General features: G+C 42.1%; 1 protein-coding gene across 1 annotated transcript in view; it reads right to left on the bottom strand.

Moving 5' to 3' along the window:
• vwa8 (von Willebrand factor A domain containing 8) overlaps nt 1-25,442 on the bottom strand; it is a 128,478-nt gene that overhangs the window by 86,511 nt on the left and 16,525 nt on the right. Inside the window, exons 5-12 of the mRNA XM_039817835.1 lie at nt 16,216-16,383; nt 14,956-15,120; nt 13,277-13,326; nt 6,424-6,532; nt 6,187-6,291; nt 5,945-6,073; nt 4,100-4,234; nt 3,507-3,584 (exon numbers count right to left, since the gene is read on the bottom strand). Of these exons, the coding sequence (XP_039673769.1) occupies nt 3,507-3,584; nt 4,100-4,234; nt 5,945-6,073; nt 6,187-6,291; nt 6,424-6,532; nt 13,277-13,326; nt 14,956-15,120; nt 16,216-16,383 (939 nt within the window). The remainder of the gene's footprint in view (nt 1-3,506; nt 3,585-4,099; nt 4,235-5,944; nt 6,074-6,186; nt 6,292-6,423; nt 6,533-13,276; nt 13,327-14,955; nt 15,121-16,215; nt 16,384-25,442) is intronic.

Raw genomic sequence — 25,442 nt, 5'->3', positions numbered from 1 at the left:
AGAGGTCATTGTGGGACTGGCTCTAGTGGCTGTAATTCTGCACCAAGGCTGGATTTCTGGAAAGAGACTTCAGATACAGTATTAGGGGCCACTAAGGTCTATATAAAAGAGACTTCAGATACAGTATTAGGGGCCACTAAGGTCTATATAAAAGAGACTTCAGATACAGTATTAGGGGACCACTAAGGTCTATATAAAAGAGACTTCAGATACAGTATTAGGGGACCACTAAGGCCTATATAAAAGAGACTTCAGATACAGTATTAGGGGACCACTAAGGCCTATATAAAAGAGACTTCAGATACAGTATTAGGGGACCACTAAGGTCTATATAAAAGAGACTTCAGATACAGTATTAGGGGACCACTAAGGCCTATATAAAAAGAGACTTCAGATACAGTATTAGGGGACCACTAAGGTCTATATAAAAGAGACTTCAGATACAGTATTAGGGGACCACTAAGGCCTATATAAAAGAGACTTCAGATACAGTATTAGGGGACCACTAAGGTCTATATAAAAGAGACTTCAGATACAGTATTAGGGGACCACTAAGGCCTATATAAAAGAGACTTCAGATACAGTATTAGGGGACCACTAAAGTCTATATAAAAGAGACTTCAGATACAGTATTAGGGGACCACTAAGGCCTATATAAAAGAGACTTCAGATACAGTATTAGGGGACCACTAAGGTCTATATAAAAGAGACTTCAGATACAGTATTAGGGGACCACTAAGGTCTATATAAAAGAGACTTCAGATACAGTATTAGGGGACCACTAAGGTCTATATAAAAGAGACTTCAGATACAGTATTAGGGGACCACTAAGGTCTATATAAAAGAGACTTCAGATACAGTATTAGGGGACCACTAAGGTCTATATAAAAGCATCCAAAAAGCAGTATGTCATGGGACCTTTAACCACGTTTACTCCAGCTGCTACCATAGGTAGGCTAACGTTACCTGAGCCAAGTGTAGTGTTAACTAGCGTTTAACTATGCGGCAATGTTTCGGTTGCCTCTAAAGTCTGATTAGGAGAATCAGAGAGAAGCGCAGACATTTAAGTGGCACCGTAATGAGGCACCGAAATCCACGTTGCTATTCGGTCCGGTAGATACTGGTCATTAAGGCACCTGTGCCGTATTAGCACCGGGTCTCGGTACCCAACCCTAGTAACAGCTGAATATTTTATCTCATGATGAAAAAGTAGAAATGAATGTAGACGAAAATGAAGAGAAATTTCATCTTAGTTTTTATTTTATGCAAAACATTTTAGTCTTGTCTTTTTTAGTCAACAATAATGCATGTTAATTTAGTCTTAGTCAGTGTTTTTGGACATTGGTGCAGTCTCGTCATCGTCTCGTCTTAGTCATGGAAAAAAAGGTTGTGACGAACATATTTAGGCTCATTTCGTCTGACGAAATTAAGATAGATAGATAGATAGATAGATAGATAGATAGATAGATAGATAGATAGATAGATAGATAGATAATAGATAGATAGATAGATAGATAGATAGATAGATAGATAGATATTCTTGCAATGATACACTGGAAAGATTTTCTCAGATTTTTCTCCCCACATGACCTTGCCCTGCTGCTAAATTTGATATCTCTGCTTTACAGATAACAGCTAATGGCACATTTGTGTACGGGGGGGCGGGGGGAAGCCTGTGGAGGAAGACTGTCATGTTCACTATCACGCTGCCGTGTCACAGCAGAGACAGAGGGAAGAGGAGGGAAGACAAGCGGAGTTGCACAATTTGTTCCAGGCAGTGATTACTGATCTGCTAACCGCTCCACAGCAAGAAGACATCTTGCATTAAGTCAAAAACCGGCTCTATATTTTCCATTTGGTGCTATCGTGAAGTCTCCTCACTCTCTCTGGTATCCTACTAATTAATTGACATCATGACTGTCTGTCTGTCTCCAAGGAAAACTGCTCCTCTGAAATTTACATGTGGGGGGATTTTTGTTCATTTTTGCATGCAAAAGAGGGAAAGGGCTTTTGTTATTTTTATGGGTTTTTATTTTTTTTCCATTGAAGGACACACACCAACAAATAATATATTTATATTCCACCCTAGCCTTACATGTCACTTTGTTTTCCAAAAATGGTATTTTCAGGGCTGACAAGATGACTTTCCCGGCGAAGGATTCTGCAACTCCCAGCAGCACAAGCCACCCCTGACCTCAGACAGCTAAAAATAGCTGCAGCATGATGCATTAATACTGTAAGTCTTCAGTGGACACGTTTCCTGCACAATCGTCACCCGGATGACTACAATCCCCATAAACACACACGCACGCACGCACGCGGCCCAGGTAATGGAAGCCAGATGTGGGTCTTTTAGCCAAACTGCTGTCCTAATCCTACATACATTTACTCCATCCCATTATACTGTACCTTCCCTGGCTTTACATTTGTGAGATTTATTCTCATCCAAACTCAAGAGTTACAATTTACGTGAATTTGGATAGTATAATGCTTAAACCATTATCTTCATTACTGTGTAAACAATAATTTTTTATTGACTGGCAGAAATTAACCAACTGATTATCAGGGAAATTCCACAGAATTTCACACAGATTTAAAAAATAAATAAAATAAAATACCTCAGAATGTTAAAGTGATGATTCAGAGTAATTTCACCCTAGGGTCCTTTGCACCATGACCTCGAGCCAAACACCCCCCCCAGAAGCTTTCTTCCCTGGGTCGAACATTGGGTGAGTTAGCGCTATCAGGCGAATGGCTTAGTGCTGCTGCTAATGGAACCAACTGTGTATCTTGTAAATGACCCCACTAATAATGCCCGGAATGGTACCAAACTTCTACTGTAGTACAAATAGGTTCTATACTCATAAAAAGAGTCATTGGAAAGTTTTGCTCCTTCTAAACTACTTTACCGGTCTCTTCCACCAATAGATGCCGTGCTCTGTGCGGGATCTTGCGCGATCTCCTGCTGAAAAAGTTTTTTGGTACACCGGGTGATCGCGCGAGATCGTGCGCAGAAATTACTCCGAACCATCCCTTTAACACATCTCCAGCCTAAGCAGAAAAACAAAAATTAAATTCTGCAGATTTTCATTCTGGATCACCGCTGAAGACAAATGGCAGATTCCGTTTGGGTCAGCTGATTATGTAGAGAATCTATTTGCATTACTTTTGCTGTATAAAGTTGCTTTTGATGAAAACAAATGAATGAAAAAAGAAAAGAAAAAAGGGTGACGCAAGTGGAGAAAATCCGTGTGAAAGAAGAGATTATTTTGATAAAAACATTTCTATTTTAGAAGATCTTCTTTCATGAAACTACCCCTCATCCCTTATTGGCTGAAACGTCCTTCATGACATCCCAGATCACTAACGGTGTGAGTCTCTGCCAGTGATACACTTTCCCTGACATGATAAACTCATATCCCCAAAAAACTGATAAGTGCAGATAGCTCCAGACACAGAAAAAAAAAGAAACTATTTGAATCTTTCAAAGACTAGTTTTTATTTACCTGGTAGAGCATGACCGGCTCTATGCTGTAACCCAGCATCTCAGCAAACTCTCTTGCGATCACTGACTTGCCACAACCCTAGAAAATAGAAAAATGATTTTTATTAAAGACCAGAGATCACATTCATCATGTACTGTACTGGGGTATAGGGCTGCAACTCCGATATGTGTATGTATGTACGTATGTGTATGCATATTAGGGCTCCAACTAACAAGCTGACAATTATTTTCATTGTCGATTAATCTGTCGATTGTTTTCTCTATTAATCGATCAGTTGTTTGGTCTATAAAATGTCAGAAAATGGTGAAAAATGTGAATAAGTGTTCCCCAAAGCCCAAGATGACGTCCTCAAATGTCTCGTTTTGTCCACAACTCAAAGATATTCAGTTTACTGTCACAGAGGAGAGAAGGAACTAGAACATGTTCACATTTAAGAAGCTGCAATCAGAGAAGTTTTACTTTTATTCTCATAAAAATGACTCAAAACGATTAATCGATTAATAAAATACTTGGCGATTAATTTAATAAGTGACAATGAATCGACTCATCCTTGCAGCTCCACTGATGTATACTGTGCATTACGTGTTAGCTACCTTGGCTCCTATCAGACATATGTCCTTGACCATGTGGGACTGCATCATCTCAGCCATCAGCTGGGAGTGGCTCGGTGTACTGATGAAGGTAGGGCTACTGTTGGGTGGCTGCAGCTCCTTGACGCCCGCTGGAACCTGAAGTTTGGTGGGGGATGACAACTAGCCGTGAAAGAGCAACCAGCAGCTTCATCGTTCTATAAAAGCTATGGGGTAATATTCCTTTAGACAATGATTCACAGACTTCTCAGCATCACTGACGCACCGGCTGGGACAAAAAAAATACCCCGTACGTTTCCAACAACACAGTGTTATCAAACAATCGATGAGATATAATACAGGCAGCGCTGCACATTAGACGCCAAAAGACTCACTGCTGCACATAAAGACAATACAACTTCAAAGAGTTAATCATTTTTTGGGGGGGGCTGGAAGATGGGCACCACTGGTCTTGGAAGTCTGGAATATCTCCATTCTCCCAAACCCCCCACACACTGACTCATTTACCAAACACTGTTTTTCATCCAAGAAGAAGAATTAAAGACTAATAAAGATAAAGACTCTACAGAGTATCGGTCAGAGATAAGATAGTCAGGCTACTGATACAGTGGGCCTGCCTATGTGTGTGTGTGTGTGTGTGTGTGTGTGTGTGTGTGTGTGTGTGTGTGTGTGTGTGTGTGTGTGTGTCTGTGTGGCCTGTCATGGGACAATGGACATCTCTGGGAAACGTATGACTCACTGAATGTCTTGTCATAAACATGTAAAGTCATAATTGGACAAAGACGTCACATATGCTGCGGTTACTGTAAAACACGCTTAATCGGTTGTTCAGGTCTTAGTTGACTACGATTTCTTTAGTCGATTAGTCATTTTTTTAATGCTATGTCATGCAGAATGACTTATTTGCAAGAAACTTATGAGCACCATCTGTAATAAACAGCACATGCACAGTTTTGCTTTGATTCTTTGGGGAGAAACTGCTACAGATCTGCCCAATTAAATCGTCTAATTTATTAGAAGTAAATCATAGTTTGTGTAAGCGTTAGTCGACTATGATTTTCTTTAGCCGAGGACAGCCCTAGTTCCTGCCAATGGTTTCACACTAATCCACCGATCTACAGGTGACACTGATGCGCCAAGAAACGCAGCAATGCGCCAGCAGGAGGCAGTGACGATGAAGACTGCAGGATGCAACATGGATGTTAACAGTGCAGGGTTAGGGTTAGCAGGGGCGGTGCTCTATGTCCTTAAAGGTGCCCTGCCACACATATTTCGTTACTTTGTGGTAATGTGTGAAGTTCTACCATGGACTCTGTAACATTTTTTGTGGAAAAAATGCCTTGGTTACCTTGTTTCAAGCCATTCTAGCGTGGTATAGAAAGCCTACAGGAAGACTCGGCTCGATTTATGCCAGTTCACATTAATATTCAACAAGCTAAGCGGTTTGAATCTGATTGGCTAACAGCTAGCCAATGAGAGCCTGGCTGTCAGAATCCTTTACCCAGCCCAACTGGGCGAGCTAATGAATAGTAATGAGCTCAGGCAATATGATGTCAGACTGACCAGCTTTTGTGATTGGCCTGATTTCTCCGCTTATTTATTTTCAGTGGCTAGAGCTGACAGAGGAGGTAGCAGTTCATTTTCACATTCGCAACATAACACAAACAAATATGGACCTAAGATATTTCAAAAAATGCAAGTAAAAACGGTTTTGTATGGCAGGGCACCTTTAAAGCCCCAATCCACAATCAGAAAAAAGCACCCCAAACTACTCATGGTCTACATGGTCTGCCCACCAGATTGGGGCTGTAGTTTTACTGTAGTTGTATATAGCCAGCGTACTGGTACCTGAAAGGTGACATCCTTGTCCGCGACAAGTAATGCGACATCTGCATGGCCCTCAAGGTCCTTTGTCCTGGACACACTCAAAATGGCGCTGGGGGCTATCTTACGACGACCATCCAAAAGCTCAAATCTCTATGAAAGAATAAACACCTTTAAAAAAAATGCATCTTACCTTATGTTCAGATCATATCGAACATGCACATTAGGTGACGCCACGTACAGATGATAGGATCATATTGACTTACGCTGAGGACGCCCTCCACAGCGGTGCGCCCGTCCTTGCCCAGGATGCTGTTGTAGGGGTAAAGTCTCTGGATTAGCTGCTGGGAGGACAGCATGGGCAACGCATTCTGCAACAACACAGAAAAGACAGGCGTTGGACACCAGCATCCATGGACCAACAGGGTCGGTTTTTTTCCTTTTTTCTTTCTCCCCCTTTGAAAAGGGACAGTGGGGAAGATTTCAGGGGCCTGGATTCTCACCAACACGTGGAGGGCAGGAAGCAGGTTGTCCACAGGGAAGTCAGGAAGGCCGAGGTTGGATGATTCCTGGGAGCACAGCGTAGTGGCAAGAGACAGCAGCTGGGACACCCTGACGCACAGGATACAACGGAATAGTGCACATGAAGAACTACTGAGACTTTGAAGGGGCTGTACTCGATATTTAGCACATTAATATAGCAGCGCACAAAGATTTTCTATGAAAAGATATAGTGGAGTAATGGCGTCCTGCACAGAGAATGCGGTCCTTTGTGTGTGGTGTAATCCAAGTTAATGGAGTTTCATTCCCATTTCACACATATGGCCATGTTTGCACCATGTCTGGCGCTGTTCCTGGGGGCTTGGTTACAACCACGGACGTATTAAGAGAAAGCAGGAGAAGTCCAAGAGCAAAAGGACTTACGAGCGCACAGAAGCAGCCTGCGTGCGAGGAGAAGAGCTGAAGCTGCGAGCAGGAAATCCGTCTAAGCAACGATATATATTTGAGTCCAAGCATACAGTTTGAGAGGAAGGAGAGCAGAAGCAGAGCAAAACTAAGCACGAGCACAGTGGCTCTGTGAGTGAGCAGGGTTTTGAGGCTTAGAATTAGAAAATCTGAATGTGAAATCAATAAAAATATTGAATAAAGATAGGAATGAAACTCAATACAAGCTTTTTTTTTTTTTTTGATAGCCAGTCCGGCTACTCGTGCATGTAAGTCCTGAAAAGTAAGTAGTCTCGCATTGCCAGACCTTCCTCCACAATGCTACGGAGGAGGATCTGGCTAGTCCACACAGCATTCCCAGGATTACGAAAAGATTAAGATTCCCACTGTATATAAAACCACACACACACACACACACACACACACACACACACACACACACACACACACACACACACACACACACACACACACACACACACACACACACACACACACACACACACACACACACACACACAGCGTCTTTCTGCACTACTTATTTTATTTCATGTTGTTATATTTCTTTATTTTAGTACATGTTGGCACTGGAAAAGGAGTTGCTTTTAATCTCATCGTACATGAGTATAGTGACAATAAAAGGCATTCTTCTTCTTCTGATGGGAGAGAAACGTGCTCTGGTTTATTGGCATTTTGCTAAGCGCCGGATGGAGCAACGGTGCCGCTGCAAAATAGCCCCGGGAAGGAACTTGTTTTGGTGGAACATGTGTTCGTTCAAAAGTAGTTTTAGTCGTGTAAAAGAAAACTCAGATTGGACAGATAGTCTAGCTAGCTGTCTGGATTTACCCTGCAGAGATCACTGCAGTCAAGCCAGCCTCCACTTCCAAATGAGCGGTCAAACTAGCCACCCCTATATTTCGCGGTGCGCGTATACACTTGCTATTACGGTGAGACCGTCAAAACTAAAAACAGGGAATTTTCCGACGAAGGCAATTTCCCATTCATTTATTCTGTCTGTCTGTCTGTCAGAAAGGGAGAAAGAAAGATTTTAGCACACCTCACAACCTGTCATTGCATGATATGCTGAATTCCAAAATAAGAGCCCCCCAAAACTCATATATACGCTGCTTTGTTCTACACATTCGAAAAATTATAAAAAATAAAAGTCCTAGCTTCCACAGACCAATTTCACATCAGATGGATAGGACAACCTTCTCAAGGTGTCAACTACAATGTTTCGGGACATTCTGATGTTGTTTTCCAAAATAAGAGCCCCCAAAACTCATATAGGACCGCTGTTTTGTCTACACATTCAGAAAATTATAAAAATAAAAGTCCTAGCTTCCACAGACCAATTTCACCTCAGATGGAGAGGACACCTTCTCAAGGTGTCAACTACAATGTTTCAGGACATTCTGATGTTGTTTTCCAAAATAAGAGCCCCCCAAAACTCATATATTAGCTGTTTTGTCTACACATTCAGAAAATCATAAAAATAAAAGTCCTAGCTTCCACAGACCAATTTCACATCAGATGGAGAGGACACCTTCTCAAGGTGTCAACTACAATGTTTCAGGACATTCTGATGTTGTTTTCCAAAATAAGAGCCCCCCAAAGCTCATATATTAGCTGTTTTGTCCATACATTCAGAAAATTATAAAAATAAAAGTCCTAGCTTCCACAGACCAATTTCACATCAGATGGAGGGGACACCTTCTCAAGGTGTCAACTACAATGTTTCAGGACATTCTGATGTTGTTTTCCAAAATAAGAGCCCCCCAAAGCTCATATATTAGCTGTTTTGTCCATACATTCAGAAAATTATAAAAAAAAAAGTCCTAGCTTCCACAGACCAATTTCACCTCAGATGGATATGACTCCTTCTCAAGGTTTCAACTACAATGTTTCAGGAGATTATTTTGATTTTTTTTACAAAATAAGAACCCCCCAAAACTCATATATTAGCTGTTTTGTCTACACATTCAGAAAATTATAAAAATAAAAGTCCTAGCTTCCACAGACCAATTTCACATCAGATGGAGAGGACACCTTCTCAAGGTGTGATCTACAATGTTTCAGAACATTCTGATTTACAGTTTCAAAATAAAAGCCTGTCAAAGTCAAATATGAGACAAATTAGATATGATTTTGGATTCACTTCAAAAGGAAACGCCCCTGTTACCCACAGACTAATTCCACTTGAGGGTTGTAGTACCGACCCCTTGGTGTGACCCATTAAGTATCAAGACATTCTGATGTACAGTTTCAAAAAAGCCTCTCAAAGTCTGGAAATATGAGACAAATTAGATATGATTTTGGATTCAATTTAAAAGGAAGCCCCGGTTATCAAGAATAATTCCACTTGAGGGTTATAGTACACAACCCCATAGTGTGACCCAGTAAGTATCAAGACATTCTGATGTATAGTTTCCAAAATAAAAGCCTGTCAAAGTCTCAAATATGAGGCATAGAACATATGATTTTGGATTCAATTTAAAAGGAACGCCCCGTTATCACAGACTATTTCCACTTAAGGGTTATAGTACACTACCCCTTGGTGTGACCCATTAAGTATCAAGACATTCTGATGTGTAGTTTCAAAATAAAAGCCTGTCAAAATGTCAAATATGAGACTAATTGCATGATGTTGGATTCACTTTAAAAGGAAACGCCCTGTTATCGAAGAATAACCACTTGCGGGGTTATAGCGTCCCATAATGTGCACCCCGCTAGTGTACTAGTAAGTATCAAGACATTCTGGAAAGCTGGAAAGCATGAAGACATGCTGGAAAGCCATCTTCTGTTGGAGGTAGATTTGCTGTTGCGACCGAATCTCTGGTAGATGCTAATCTGTACCTCAGCACATCCAGGTTGGATGTCCATCCAACTTTTCTTTGGCCATACAGAAGGAGGGCATACCTTCTTGCCACAGGCAAAGCCTCTTCCAGGCTACCAGAGAGTCCACATTTAGTAATTGCCTGTAACTTACAAAGATGGGTCTTCACTCTTGCGAGGGCAGTGGCCTTCCCAATTCTGTACAAACTGCTTGTGGTGTTACAACCTGTGAGGACGTGTCATGCAGGTAAACAATCACAAAGCACTGCTCCAAGCTTGGCGCGATCAACTAGGGACAAATCTTTCCTTAAGGCCATGTCCCGAGTGCATAAACACTGCTGAGGATCCAAACATCCCTTTGCTTGAATAGTATAGCAGCAAAACTATTACATCTGTATCATCACATTCAACAATTAGACAAGAATGTGACTGTGCAAGGTGTATTGCATGTACAGTGTCTTGCAAAAGTATTCTCTCAACCCTTTTTTGCTTTTTACCTATTTTGTTTACATTAGAGGCTTTAGTTCAATGTTGTTTTTTTTTCTGAATGTTATGTGATGAATCAAAACACAATAGTCTAAGTTGGTGAAGGGAAATGAGAAACATATACATAAAATTATTTTTTAGAAATAAAAACAGAAAAAGTCAATGTGCATAACTATTCACCCCCTAAAGTCAATACTTTGTAGAGCCACCTTTGCGGGAATCACAGCTCTAAGTCGCTTTGGATAAGTCTCTATGAGCTTGCCCCATCTACATCATCCCATTCCTCCTTGCAAAACTGCTCCAGCTCCTTCAAGTTGGATGGTTTTGCTTGTGAACAGCAATCTTTAAGTCTGACCACAGATTTTCTATTGGATTGAGGTGTGTTTGGGGTCATTGTCCTGCTGGAAGGTGAACCTCCGTCCTAGCCTCAAATCACGCACAGTGTTACAGGTTTTGCTCAAGAATATCCCTGTATGTAGCTTTGTCAGCACCTACATCGCCAGTACTGGGCCAACAAGTGCAGGGAGCCTTGTACCAAAACGCAGTGTGGCCACGTCCCAGCCACCTGGTCAAACCTCTTCTCTGGAACCCAGTTGGAGGATGGAGGCTCAAAGAAGATGGGTGCATTTAACCTGTGATGTTACAGAAGACACCGCACCTAAAGAAGTTAGAGACATCACCCACTACTATACTGTAAAGACGGAAACTGCAACGATGCTACCAAATGCCAGTGTCTTTCAGTGGGCGTGACCTGCACAGAGTCTTGCTTTTGCCCTTTCCCAGGCGAACCAAATATGACCCACTTTGTCACTGATGACAATGTGGATGAGTTACAGTGGTGTGTTGCAGTGGTAACATCATGGGGAGCTGACCTCCCAAAGTGGCCACTGGAGATGGCCTAACCCCCAGAATGACTACCAAAAGCAGTTCATGTTCCAAATGGTTGCGCTAGAAAGAGCTTGAGATTCAGTGATGAGGGGGGTCATCCCCCTCACAGTGTTTCTTTTGTTAGATTGCCATTTGTTTGTTTAAGACAGTCATTTAATTTGTATTGTGTTAAATTATAGTTTTATTAAAAGGCTCATTAAGGTCAAACTGCAATCCTGAATCCTGGTCTCCTGTTTGTGCTATGGTAAGGTGTTATCTTTCGATTTCAATCTTTGTTTCCATATGGACTATATAGTACAAGGTGCCATATGATACCACTGATAATGGGCTTTGGACTTGTGACTAAATTATGTCAGTGTTCCATCTTCTTTTATTTTAGACACATCATACATTGAGTGAAAGAACACCCTGATTTGTCATGCTATATTTACACATTTGGTATTGCTGGATTAAGCACAACCCCACTTTTCCAACAAGAAATCATATGTGTTTCTATTATAATCCCTGGCAAAGTAACCACAAAGTAAATGAAAACATTCTGCATAGATATTAATTTTTTGCATGTTCGCCTATTTTAGGTATGTCTTTATTTATTCCATACATCATGATATTCACATCCAGTCTTTTCTAGTAGGTAAAGCAACTTCCTGACTACAAACATGCTAAGTTTCAAAGCTCGTTTAGAGCTGTGTGATTGATCTGCATTAGTTTAGATGCCTTAACTCCCATGGACAGGCTATATTTTAGTCCTTCTTTGGTTTTGGGTTGTGTAACAATATCTGTTAATTTAACAATCTTAGCAGTAAAATATCTTTAGCCAAGAATCAATTTCTATATATGGAGAGCCCTAGGGATGAGGAAAAACATTGTTGGGTTTAGTCCTACCTCCGCAGTAGGGTATCCCAAAAACTAAAGCCCTTTTTGACCATTTGTCACCAGCCTAAATATGCCTCATATTTGAGACTTTGACAGGCTTTTATTTTGAAACTGTACATCAGAATGTCTTGATACTTAATGAGTCACACCGCGGGGTCGTGTAATATAACCCTGAAGGGGATTTATTGTTTGATAACAGGGTGTTTCCTTTTAAATTGAATCCAAAATCATATCTAATTTGTCTCATATTCAAGACTGACAGGCTTTTATTTTGAAACTGTACATCAGAATGTCCTGAAACATTGTAGATCACACCTTGAGAAGGTGTCCTTTCCATCTGAGGTGAAATTGGTCAGTAGTGACTAGGACTTTTTTTTTATGATTTTCTGAATGTATGGACAAAACAGCTAATATATGAGTTTTGGGGGGCTCTTATTTTGGAAAACAACATCAGAATGTCCTGAAACATTGTAGATCACACATTGAGAAGGAGTCCTCTCCATCTGAGGTGAAATTGGTCTGTGGAAGCTAGGACTTTTATTTTTATAACGTTCTGAATGTGTGAGACAAAACGCTATATATGAGTTTTTTTGGGGGGCTCTTATTTTGGAAAACAACATCAGAATGTCCTGAAACATTGTAGATCACACATTGAGAAGGAGTCCTCTCCATCTGAGGTGAAATTGGTCTGCGGAAGCTAGGACTTTAATTTTCATGATTTTCTTAATGTGTAGACAAAACAGCTAATATTTGAGTTTTGGGGGGCTCTTATTTTGGAATTCAGCATATCATGCAGTTGTCACAGAGGTTGTGAGGTGTGCTGCAAATCTTCTTTCTTCCTTCTTCTTTCTGACAGACAGACAGACAGGCAGGCAGATAGACAGACAGGCAGACAGAATAAATGAATGGGAAATTGCCTTCGTCAGAAAATTCCCCTCTTTTAGTTTCCACCGTATAGTTAACAATACGCTAATCCGCCGCGGAAATAGGGGGGCTAGTTTGACCGATCATTTTGAAGTGGAGGCTGGCTTGACCGCAGTCAGAGATCTGAGGAGCAGTTAACCATAGTCCTCACAAATCCACCGGAGGTTAGAACGCCAACACCAAGGGAAATTAGGGACACCCGGCGGAATTTGGCAGCACCAGAACAATCCCGAAAGTGAAATGTTGTCGATATAGACTAGTAAGTAAGTGCCTTGTGCGTCAGTATCAGTCACCAAGGGCCATGACAAACTTTGAATCAGTGTTTTGAGTACAGCCCCTTCAAAGGAGAACTCACAAGTCACCCAAGCCATTTAGCTTCAGTTATTGTTACTTTTAATTTACCTTTCTGCAGCGATGTTTGGTCCGACGGTGTACAACAGCTCCAACTGGTCCTGAAAAGAAAACAATATCAAGATGAGAATAGCTGCAGGGCAGTAGACTGAGGGGCCATCCACACGGAGACGCTTTTTGGTGTAAACGCACATGTTTTGCATCGTTTTGGCCAATCGTCCAAACGAATCCTGTCTGAAGACGCACTTTTTTGAAACCTGGTCCCAGGGTGAAAAAATTCGAAAACGCCGCCCTTGCGTCTTCGTTTGGACGAAGCGAAGCCGCATACTTGCGTATCGATGATGTCATCGCCGCACCCCTCGACCTCTAGCCTTCGACCTCTTACCGCGCGACGACGTCTCATAACAACAACAACAAAGGCGGACTACGTGCTTGTGTTCCTGCTGGAGAAGATATTGAGCCTATTAGGGTTACTGGGGCAAAATAGCATGCTCCTGTGCCACCACGCTGAGCAAAACTTCTTCTTGTGTTTGGTTTCTTCTTCTACTGTCTGTTTGTATACAGCGCGCAAGCTTTTATGCGCACGCTCCGCCTCTTCTTCTCCGTTTTTGGTGAATTTCTGTAGCAGAAACAGCGCCACCTATAGCCCTGGAATATGAAGTAGCGTGTTGAGCCATTTACAAATGGATCCGTTTGGACGCTAATATTCTTGAAATGATGCCAGGGAAGACGGGAAAGATTGTTTTGGTACGTGTGGACGTGGCCTTAGATCTTCTTCGGAGCATGTGTGCCACTAAGCTAAAAGGTTTAAGCTTGTTTTACAGTTCTGTCGAGGCTCTACGCAGAGCTTTCGCCGTAGCCTATGTATGTGGCCTGATGTTTATACTTGTGCGCTGGTGTGTGCGCCGAGCCGGCATGCGTGTGTGTGTGAGTGTGTGGGGAGCGTGTGATAGAGCGAGGGAGAAGTGAGAGTGATGGCGATTAGCTTCAGAGTGAGTAGCGACTCTAGAGTCATAGTGAGAGAACCAAAGTGTCTCCCCTGTTCTTTCGGACCACGGTGGGAAATCTGGAGCAGGGAAAGTTAACTCTCTCCTTGATCTCATGTTGTTTATGGAGAAGGAGAACCAGGAAATGAGTCGGGAGGGGGGAGAAACGCAACGCTGCCAAGCCACGGCCCGAGCGACGTGCGTCGCCGCGACGTGTAGTTAGACGCAGAGGGGTCTGCGTCTACGCCATCGATTCTACGCACAGCTATAAAAAGGCCTTTAAGGGAACCGGTTCAAGTTCAAAGATTTATCGCTGAAAACTGTCTTGTGAGAGGGCAGAAACACTGAGGTCTAATGAAGGATGCGGCTACAATCTGAAAATGAGAGAAGCATCGTATATGGGGGAAATGTTAATTAAATGTATTTGACACCAGGAAATAACAGGCAAAAGCCTAATTCATCACAAGCTACAAAATAAAGAGTCAGTTCACCCACATTACAAACATTGTAGAATCACACTAAAACACAACATTCAGCAAGTAATGTATCTTTTCAATATTACTTCTTATTTCCATTGCATGATTTTTATTTTTGGGCAGGGGACTATTCTTCGATAGTTCCAATGAAAGTTTGTTCAGGGTAATGAAAATAGGATCATTGGGAAGAACGAGTGAGATGATCGCAGTCCTTTTCTCTCATTATTGAGGAAATGTTGGTAGATAAGCAGTTCATTCCTGGACTGACCTTGAATGGTAGGTAATAGACGTCCCTGGCCTGAAAGCGAGAGCGGAGAGGAGGATCCAACGGGTTGCCCTTGTACTTGGGGACGGGAAGGCCAAGAGCGATGACCCGGAAGTCCTCGCTCACACGGACAATCTTCCAGCTGTCCAGCTCCTCTTTGGTGTGCTCCTGCGACGCAACAAGGCATGAAACACTCCGATCCTCTTCTACTGTCTGGAACTTATCATTCATTTTAAACAGTTTATCCTAAATGCAATTTTTATGCAAAAGGCTGCAGGCACACAGCTTCACTTAAGAGGTACAGACGCCCAATGTCACACTGTATTTATGGCGACAGCTTCCTCCCCCGCTAAACACAAATGTAACACTGTAGGTGTAGTGTGAGATATTCACTGCTCAAGTGTGAAGATTCAGATAGATACGGCTCCATAAACGACAGCCATGATTTTTTTTCTTAAATGTAAACGATGATACATTGGATAACAGCCAGGTTGCCACTTAATCCTTTTATCCGCATTATTGATGATTATTTATCACAAATCTCATTTTGTAAATATTTGTGAAAGCACCAATTGTCAACTCGCCGCAATATCCATATTGAGGCATTTGGTCAAAAATATTGTGATTAGAGCCCGACCGATAGAGGATTTTTAAGGCCGATACAAATATTTGTTGATTTAAAAATCCAATATTGCGATATATCGGCCGATATATATTTGAAAAAAAATCCAGAAATGCGTAACAAAACATAAACAGATTTCCCAAACATAAGTTATTTGTTGTTATTTACGAGTCCTCATTAAAATAATATGATAATGCAGTTTAAAAATAAACGTGTTTGTTTTAATGTCACAACAGAACAGAGGACCATCAAAATATATTAAAGTTCTGATAAATAAAACGTATAAAAATACAAACTTAAGATATGAAACTTAAAGGGTTAAACACGAGGTGTAGAGCGCCCTCTGGTGGACAAACTATGCAACGCCAACACTCAGAACATGGTTGAAGGGTGTTTTGTCAGTTTTTTTTATTTCATTTTTTAAATATTCATTTATCGGCCATTATAAATGCCGATACCAATAGTTTGGAAAATGCCTAATATCGGCCGATAATATCGGCCTGTCGATATACATCGGTCGGGCTCTAATGGTGATATTTGATTTTCTTCATATCGCCCAGCCCTTAAAGCCCCTGCAGGGTGTTTCACTTGTGTGTGTGTGTGTGTGTGTGTGTGTGTGTAGGCGAGTGAGCGTCTCCGACCTGCAGCAGCTGGTCGTATCGCTGATATGACATCAGGAAGCGTCCGTCCTCCAGCTGCATCTCCCTGTTCTCCAGCAGGTTGTTGAGGACGGGCAGAACGTTTCTCTCGGCCTTCTCCAGCCCCTCCAGGACCAGGACTCGGCCTTGCGTTGCTGCCCTGACAGCACACTGGTGGGAGGGGGCAAACAGAGAAGACGTTGAGACTAATCAGTAAACTCAATCAATACTCCAAAACAGGGTACCCCCAGGATTCTCCATGTTCAATTTAAGACTTTTTAAGACATTTTGAATACCACCTAGGATGACATTTATTGCCAACTGTACGGCCAAATAACGGGAAATCAGAATGGATTTTAAGCCAGAGAAAAGTAGTATTTACCAAGTAGCATTGCCTAAATTTAATAAAACACTTGTGAAGTGTGTTTGTACTGAATAAAATAGTTGTCGCATTTGGAGCTCTTGTGCTATGAAATTAACCCTCCTGTTGTCCTCGAGTCAAATCTGACCCATTTTCAAAACGGTTCTACCAAATTGTCAAAAGAAATAACGTGGATGGCTCCCCACAATGCCCTTCGCAAGTTTTATTCAATTTTATAGCATTTGAAAAATAAAAAAAAAAATGATAAAAGAACGTTGAAGAAAGTGACAAACATGTCGGAAAAAGCTTGAAAAACGTGAAAAAAAAAAAAAAACAAAAATGTCAAAAGGTGCAAAAAAAAAAAAAAAAGGAAACATTTGGATAAAGTGACAAAAACTTTGGTGGAAAAGCGACAAAAGTGTCGAAAAAGACGACCAAAACGTTGACATTTTGACCCAGAAAAACTACAAGTTGCATGGTCGACGGGAAGACAACACAAGGGTTAAAAACACCAAAGTATATTTAAACGTTACCCACACATAATATTTATTTAGGACGTTACGGCATTTACTTTATCCTACGAAAGGACAAGAACAAATGCAAGCCCTATTGTAAGAGATATTAAATTTGAGACTTTAATACCTTTAACACCCCGCGGGTACCTTTCGCTACAATTAGCGATGCGGAGGAAGATGTTGCTTAATTCAAGGCTAAACCCTAACCGTTGCCATCAGTTTAACCTCAGGCCAAATCTGCTGCTCCACTGTCCAACACGACCTCTGACCCTGTTCAAATGTTAACAGCGCATTTGCACAAAGAGCAATCTGACATCAGCAACTGTGCATCAGTTCTTACTGCTCTAATGACAGAGTGAGCTCGCCATAAAGCCTTTCCTGAGGATGTCCTCAGCTTATTGTGTTCAGAACATCCTCCAAACTACTCCAAACCAAACCAGTCTTGGCTGTTTGAGGAAGGGCTGTATGTGGGATAAAAAATTAAAAAAAAAACTCAGTTCTACTTGGTTTAGTTTCAAAAGCATGTGTGTGTGTGTACAAGATTCAAGATTCCTTTGACATTTTTATGCACCACATAAAAAACGAAACACATCCACTAGTTGATAATAAAGTCAGTGCAAGACAGAACTTTAAAATTCTTTAAAATTTAAAAGATCATAAATAAAAGCATTTAACAGAGGTGTGTGTGTGTGTGTGTGTGTGTGTGTGGGTGGGGGGACTCGAGTGCGACTCAAGTCGCCAATTTGACCCATCTGATTGGTAGAGTGCTAAACCGGAAACAAGGAGCGGGATGAGCGGGACTAGAGTCTCTCAAAATCTGACGAAAATCTTTTAAACTGACCTTTGTCGATCTGAAATGAAGACAGATTCAGCGACTGCACGGCCTATTTCTCTCTTCAAATGTTTTCAGAAACACGTTTCGGTGAACTATTTTAGTACAATATGAGATCGTATTCTGAACGAGACGGCGCGGCAGTTTGGCTTTCATTTTTGGGGCGACAATACAGATTAGCGCCGCCTGCTGTTATGGAGACGTATTACGTCTCGTCTCTTCGGTGTGTTCCGAGGCACTTCTTTGACCAACTCGGAGAGACTGATCAGTCCAACTGCCTTTTCTGCCGACATTTGGCCGTCGGCTCTGTGTGTCTGGGCCTTTACGTTGTTTTTTTATTGACATACAAGGAAATACATTCAAGTTTCTAACACATTTCAATATCAAACGCCCTCCCCTCCACCCTCCAGCAGGTTGTTAATACATACACAGACATACACATTCCTATCTCAACAAAAGATCTTTTAATTTAGATATCAACTTCTCCCATATTATAATTGTATTTGGCTGAGCATCATTTATTCTTGCTGACGATAATTGTAGGTAAGAAATATCCAAAAAACGACCGGAGCCAGTGAAACCTAGAGATATCATGAGATTTCCAGCGCTTAACTACTCTCTTCTTAGCTGCAGTTAAGCCTGCTAGCCAAACTTTACGAGTTTTCTCCAGAAGACCAAGATGGGAATCATCGTTTAAGAGATGCACAGCAGGATCCGTGGGGAACTGAACCCCTGTTAAATCGGCAATAGTACCGATCACCTCCCTCCACAAACTAGATACTCCTGGACATTCCCACATTACATGCATAAAGGAGCCAGTGGTTCCCTGGGGGCAGAATGGCCTTTATTGGCGTTTTTATTAATGTAATACCCAGGCCGTATTCTTTTTTTCAAGTTATTGAAATTAAAAAGGCAAGGCCGCGATGGGCAGTGGTGGTTAGACGCAAGAAGAAACCACCGCTGCCCATCGTGGGCCAGTCTCCGCCGAGCTTAGCAAGCTTAATGCAAACCTAGCACCTTAATTGGATCTATGTCTCTGTAATGAAGTTTGTGCTGCAACAGTTTGGTTGCAATATTGAAATTAAAACAAGCCTTTTCATGACGACAAATGTCTTTTTAAACTGATTATGAATGTAAAAACTGGGGTAGATCTAAGAATTTTGTATGACTTGACTTGCGACTTGCTTGACTTATAGCAGGGACTTCACTTGCTTGATTCTCACCACAGTGACTTGAGACTTGCACATGTGTGACTTACTCCCACCTCTGGCATTTAATAAATAAACTAAGATTACACTGAAATATGCATTCATTGAATAAACTCAGATAAAAAAATTATAAAATTTGCAGTTTAAAATATTTTAGAGGAACAGTCTATTGTTTGCAGTTCACCTTGTCTGATTAAGCAGTCTGATTGCTGTGGGAAAGAAGCTCTTTAACAGCCTAGTAGTGCACGTACATGTATATGTTTGTGTGTAGACGCACATTTCTGCAGAAATAAAAAAAAAGCACGTCTGACGTCAAGAGGCAGGAAACTTGAGCTGTCTGGGTGCGCCGCAGAGCAAGTGGCCATATAATTAGGTTAACATGTAAATGCGTGGCAGGTTGTGTGGGGAGCAGAGCCATGGAACTCTAGCCAGATGCTCTATATTTAACTCTAGTTCCATTTTCGGCACCAAAGCTATAATCAGATAATTGTTCAAAAATGTAAGTGACGCAGGATGGCGAGAGGGACGAGGAAGAACAGACGGGCCTTGTTCTCGACCTGAAATACTAAAACATCCCACCAGATAGTGAGAAGCTTTGAGCAAACACACTACTGTACTGTATTTAACATGCTTTTCTCATTCCATAATGCTCTGTGTCCTTGTTATGAGAATAATAATAATAATAATAATAATAATAATAATGATACCTTTATTTGTATAGCACCTTTGAAAAAACAACAGTTTACAAAGTGCTTTGACAGAAGAAACATCCAAATCAATACACATAAACATGTACTGTATAACACACCATTGTTGTAGTGAAAATAGAAGATGGGACACCTTTTAAAAGGACAAATAAATGAAACAAAATTAGCAGATGATAAATAAATGCAAGAGCTAAAAATGCACCTTATTTATAAATGATTAATTCTAACTTGTGTGCATGCACAAATCAACAACTTTTGTGAGACTGAAATATTCAATTTTTTCAGATACAATTTGTGCTTTCACACATCTGTCTTTTATGCCTGACATCAACAGTGAGATATGTTCTCTGTCCAAAAAAAACTCGCATTACATTTGAGTATGTTTAGTTTTGAATCTGCTGCAGTCATACATCTCTGATGGTTAAGCACATGCCCATATAATAATAATAATAATAATAATAATAACTTGGACTTATATAGCTCGTATCAACGTACCCAAGGTCACTTAAAGGGCCCATGGCATGAACATTTTGCTTTATGAGGTTTTTTAACATTAATATGGGTTCCCCCAGCCTGCCTATGGCCCCCCAGTGGCTAGAAATGGCGATAGGTGTAAACCCTGGGTATCCTGCTCTGTCTTTGAGAAAATGAAAGCTCAGATGGGCCAATCTGGAATCTTCTCCTTATGAGGTCATAAGGAGCAAGGTTACCTCCCCTTTCTCTGCTTTGCCCGCCCAGAGAATTTGGCCTACCCATGACAGAGAGAGACACCATGGCTTTCAAACGAGCAAATTGGCAGTTGGTCAAGGCCACACCCCCACCCTCCACCTTCCACCCCCCTCTCTCCTCCTCAATAGCATTTAAAGCTACAGACACAGAAATGGCACATCCTAAGGAAAGCTCATTGTGGGACTGGCTCTAGTGGTTGTAATTCTGCAACAAGGCTGAATTTCAAAAAAAAATTTTATAAAAAAAAAAAACCCCAAACCCACATAAAAAAAAAACACAAAAAAAAAAAAGGCCCCCAATATAATATAATTTTTTCTGTATAAAAGCGAATTTCCATATACAGTATTAGGGGACCACTAAGGTCTATATAAAAAGAGACTTCAGATACAGTATTAGGGGACCACTAAGGCCTATATAAAAGAGACTTCAGATACAGTATTAGGGGACCACTAAGGTCTATATAAAAGAGACTTCAGATACAGTATTAGGGGACCACTAAGGTCTATATAAAAGAGACTTCAGATACAGTATTAGGGGACCACTAAGGTCTTTATAAAAGAGACTTCAGATACAGTATTAGGGGACCACTAAGGTCTATATAAAAGAGACTTCAGATACAGTATTAGGGGACCACTAAGGTCTATATAAAAGAGACTTCAGATACAGTATTAGGGGACCACTAAGGCCTATATAAAAGAGACTTCAGATACAGTATTAGGGGACCACTAAGGTCTATATAAAAGAGACTTCAGATACAGTATTAGGGGACCACTAAGGTCTATATAAAAGAGACTTCAGATACAGTATTAGGGGACCACTAAGGTCTATATAAAAGACACTTCAGATACAGTATTAGGGGACCACTAAGGCCTATATAAAAATAGACTTCAGATACAGTATTAGGGGACCACTAAGGTCTATATAAAAGCATCCAAAGAGCACAATGTTATGGGACCTTTAACAAATAAAGGGGGGGGGGGTTGAGGTGCTTTTTAAACATGGGCAGGGATGGGGCAGAGGGGACGTGGAGTGGTAGACTGTTCCAGAGTGTGGGAGCATTGGCAGAGAAAGCCCTGTCACCAAAAGTCTGCAACCTGGTGTGTGTGTGTGTGTGTGTGTGTGTGTGTGTGTGTGTGTGTGTGTGTGTGTGGGGGTGGGGGGTATCTGTGAGGTATTGTGGGGAGAGATTTGTAGGTGAGCAGGAGGATCTTGTAGGTGATGCGTGCCTTGACTGGCAACCAGTAGAGCTGTTAGAGGATGGGAGGGATATGCTGCCAGGGCTTGGTGTGGGTTAGAACCCTGAGTTCTGGTCACACTGGAGTCTGCTAAGGGCCTATGTAGAGGTTTACTCCTCGACGCAGCGGCCACAGGTTCAACTCCGACCTGTGACCCTTTGCTGCATGTCATTCCCCCTCTCTCTCCCCTTTCATGTCTTCAGCTGTCCTATATACATTTTCAGTTCAAATGCAGCTTTAGTGTAGGTGGAAATCTTTCTATTACTGTAACAGTGTCTTATTTGCAGTGTGGGTTCGAGGTAAACGGCCTTACATTAGAGCCTGCTAAGTGGAGAGAGGTGACTGGAGAGGTCTAAAATACAACAAGCATGTGATTACATCCATGTGACTCCATCCTTCATATAAACATGGAGGGGGTGGAGGGATGCTGGGCTGAATGAGGAAAGGAAAAAAAGAAAGAAAGAGAGCAAAGAGACCGAGAGTGGAGTGGGATGGGAGGGGGGAGGACAAGAGTAAGGACAGGGACCGACATGCTAAGTCGGAATTTAGGGCTCCAAATCAGCACAGGGCCCCGAGGAATACTTGGATGTTCTAGTTAACACACAGACACACACCTCCTACGATGGCAAACTATTCTCAAAGAGAAAAGCTGGCTAATTTGAACCCACGCGTCTTCACGTGTCAGGTACTGTAATGTGTACATGTATGCTCACCAATCGCACCCACATAGCAAAAAATTAAAATAAAAATCCAATACACCGACTCATAAACCAGCACATGCCAACTCACAGACACACCATGCCACCTTTCATTGGATGGCACACGGTTCCCTGATATTTGAGGAAGACCGAAAATAAGCAATCCCTTCACACCTATCAGTACCGCCAATAATTCTGTCTCTATTCATGAGCTGTTTCCGTGGAAACAGTGGACACCATGTTTTCATTTTGTTGAGAAGGTGGGAGGCGACGGCTGATCCTCAGGGAGTTGAAGCAGCTGGCTAGCTTTCCTTGTTGCAGGAAACAGAAACTGTATCAACCAGCCTGGGTAGCTACCCCACTGTGGCGTGAGTGGATAAGGACGAGTGGACAGAAAGGAAACAATGCAATACTTCAGAGCATTTGGAAACAAGGCTATGTGATTGTCCATATATGCCCACCCTGAGGGCCCTATTTTCCTCATGTGCTAAAGCAGAAGGTGATGCAACTTCATGGCGCTACTGTAACTCACTTGGGTGTCATTGGGGGGGCGGGGGGCTGCTAGAGTGTGCGCCCCACGTACGGCTTTGTTTTGGTTTAAAAAAAAAAAAATCTTTTGTTACGTTTAAAACCCTTGTGTGGTCCTTCGGGTCACCAGGACCCGAAGGACCACACAAGGGTTTTGACAAGGGTTAATACAGCACCTTAGTGCTTGTTTGTACAGCATTTTGGTCAGCTTAAACTGTGTTTAAATGTGCTCTAGAAACAAACTTTACTTACTTACTTTACAAGAGACAGGGTTCAGAGAGCAATTCTCAACAAAATAAACGGAAGTCCTTCAGTGACCCGAAGGACCACACAAGGGTTACACCTCTCATTCCCCCTGCTCTGGCGTTTCCGAGGCCCCAGACCGGAGAAATTTGAAATCTGCGGGGTTGTGTTGCAGTCTCAACGGCCGCAAGCGGAGACCTTTGGCAACGCCGTCACTGACTCCAACGTTCCGCCGCCTGATTGGGTCACGGCGTCTCGTTCTCTGAGACTAAGCTCCTAACGTTTAGCCTGGTTGACACCAGACCCTTCTCAGTTGTAACTGAGACTGGGTCTGGGGAAGGTTCATTCACAGCCCATTTCCAAAGGGGGCGTCACCAACGGACGGCGCTCAAATGCCTCTGGGCGCAATTGGATAGTCCTTCAACAAATCAGACCAACGATCCGGGTGACGTAGCAGCGACATCGGAATCAACGGGTTGCTGCGCTTCGGTGGCCGTCATGTTGAACGTAAACAAAAAGCTGCTCGCTGTGCTATCGGCATCGTGTAAAGCCCGCCTCAACGGTTGTGATTGGTGCCTCGATTTGAATGGGGCTCTTGGCCAGACTGACTTGCAGAGCAAATCTCAAATTTGCCGGAAGTTCGTCAAGGGTTTTCCCAGGCTAACTAACGTTACCGTGGCAACTACCAGCAACGGGCGGAGTCTACATGCTGCCTCCTGCTGACCCCCGCGTGCGCACGCCCGGTTTACGAGAACGTTGATGAGATATTTTGGTTTGGGCGCGTTAGTTGAAACACAGATTAGTTCTTCTGCTGGAGCTACAAACGCTTGTATGCACGGAGATCGCTTTTGGCTCACACCTAGCAATGTAAATGTAACCAACTTAGTCCTTGTCGCAGCGGCTGTAGGTTCAACACCAACCTGCGGCCCTTTGCTGCACGTCATTTCCCCTCTCTCTCCCCTTTCACATCTTCAGCTGTCCTTTATAATAAAGTCCTAAAATGCAGAAAAGATTATCTTTAAAAAAAGAAGAAAAGAAAAAAAAACAAACGTGGGTTTCATGGGAGTGGTGGAGCAGTGGAACGCATGCAAAGAGGCTGGACGTTTCCCTCAAGGAGGAAATAAGCATCACTGCCCAGGATGTACAGAGAAATTAACTCTGTACCGTATGTATGGATGTGTGTTATTATTGCTCCCAGTTCAGTATATAGTGAATTAACTACAGGGCTCAACAGTGACAGCCCATTTTTTGAAACCACGTTCCAGCCAATCACCGACAAGATGGTTGGGGGAGGGGGTGGGGGTTAGTGCGCATGCACATAATGGGGGAGACAGTGAGCAGAGTTGATTGAGCAGTGTGAGTTGTATCTGAGAGTAGCTGCTGGAACATGGACCCCTGTGTTGTCTCCCGAGACCGGGCTTTTTCACAGTGGATTCAGGGGGCAGGCAGCTTGCGGATCTAGGAGAGATGCCTACGATTTGAGAAAAAAATGAAATTGCGCTGAAACCATAATTGAAGTTGCATTGTTGAAAATTGGAACTGTATGACAATCTATGTAAGCATATAAAGAGAATTTAAAAGTAAGACTAGTGGGACCGGCCCGTTCGTATGTGTATAGAGCGACGGCTTATACACTGTTCCATACTAGCGCCCTAAAACCTTGTATTTTATCTTCTTTTATATTTTTTTATTGTTTTTCACTGATCTTTAATGTTTTATGTAAAGCACTTTGAATTGCCCTGTTGCTGAAATGTGTTATACTAATAAAGCTGTCTTGCCTTGCCTTTGACAATCTCACAGCTGGTGGTCAGTCTACCTTGGATGGTTTAGACCAGGGGTGTCAAACTCAACATCACTAAGGGCCACACTGGAAAATAAGAATCACATCAAGGGCAAGATGTTTATAGACATATTTTTATTTGAGAGAAAATCAAATATCTTCGACTATTTTATTGCATGTCTCATATAGTCTTTCCTTCAATTCAATTCAATTGTATTTATAGTATCACATTATAACAAGAGTTATCTCAAGACCAGGGCCGGTTCTAGCCCTTTGGTTGCCCTAGGCGAGATTGAGTTTTGCGCCCCCCCCCCCCCCAGTCTTGCATTACCAGATCTCCACAGCGCTGTGTCAGAAATAGAGTAGCAATGTATGTTAATTTTAGTTTCTAGCT

The sequence above is a fragment of the Perca fluviatilis genome, chromosome 12, assembly GCF_010015445.1.
Source record: "Perca fluviatilis chromosome 12, GENO_Pfluv_1.0, whole genome shotgun sequence".
NCBI classification, from domain to species: Eukaryota; Metazoa; Chordata; class Actinopteri; order Perciformes; family Percidae; genus Perca; species Perca fluviatilis.
This window is presented reverse-complemented; position numbering and strand designations above follow the sequence as displayed.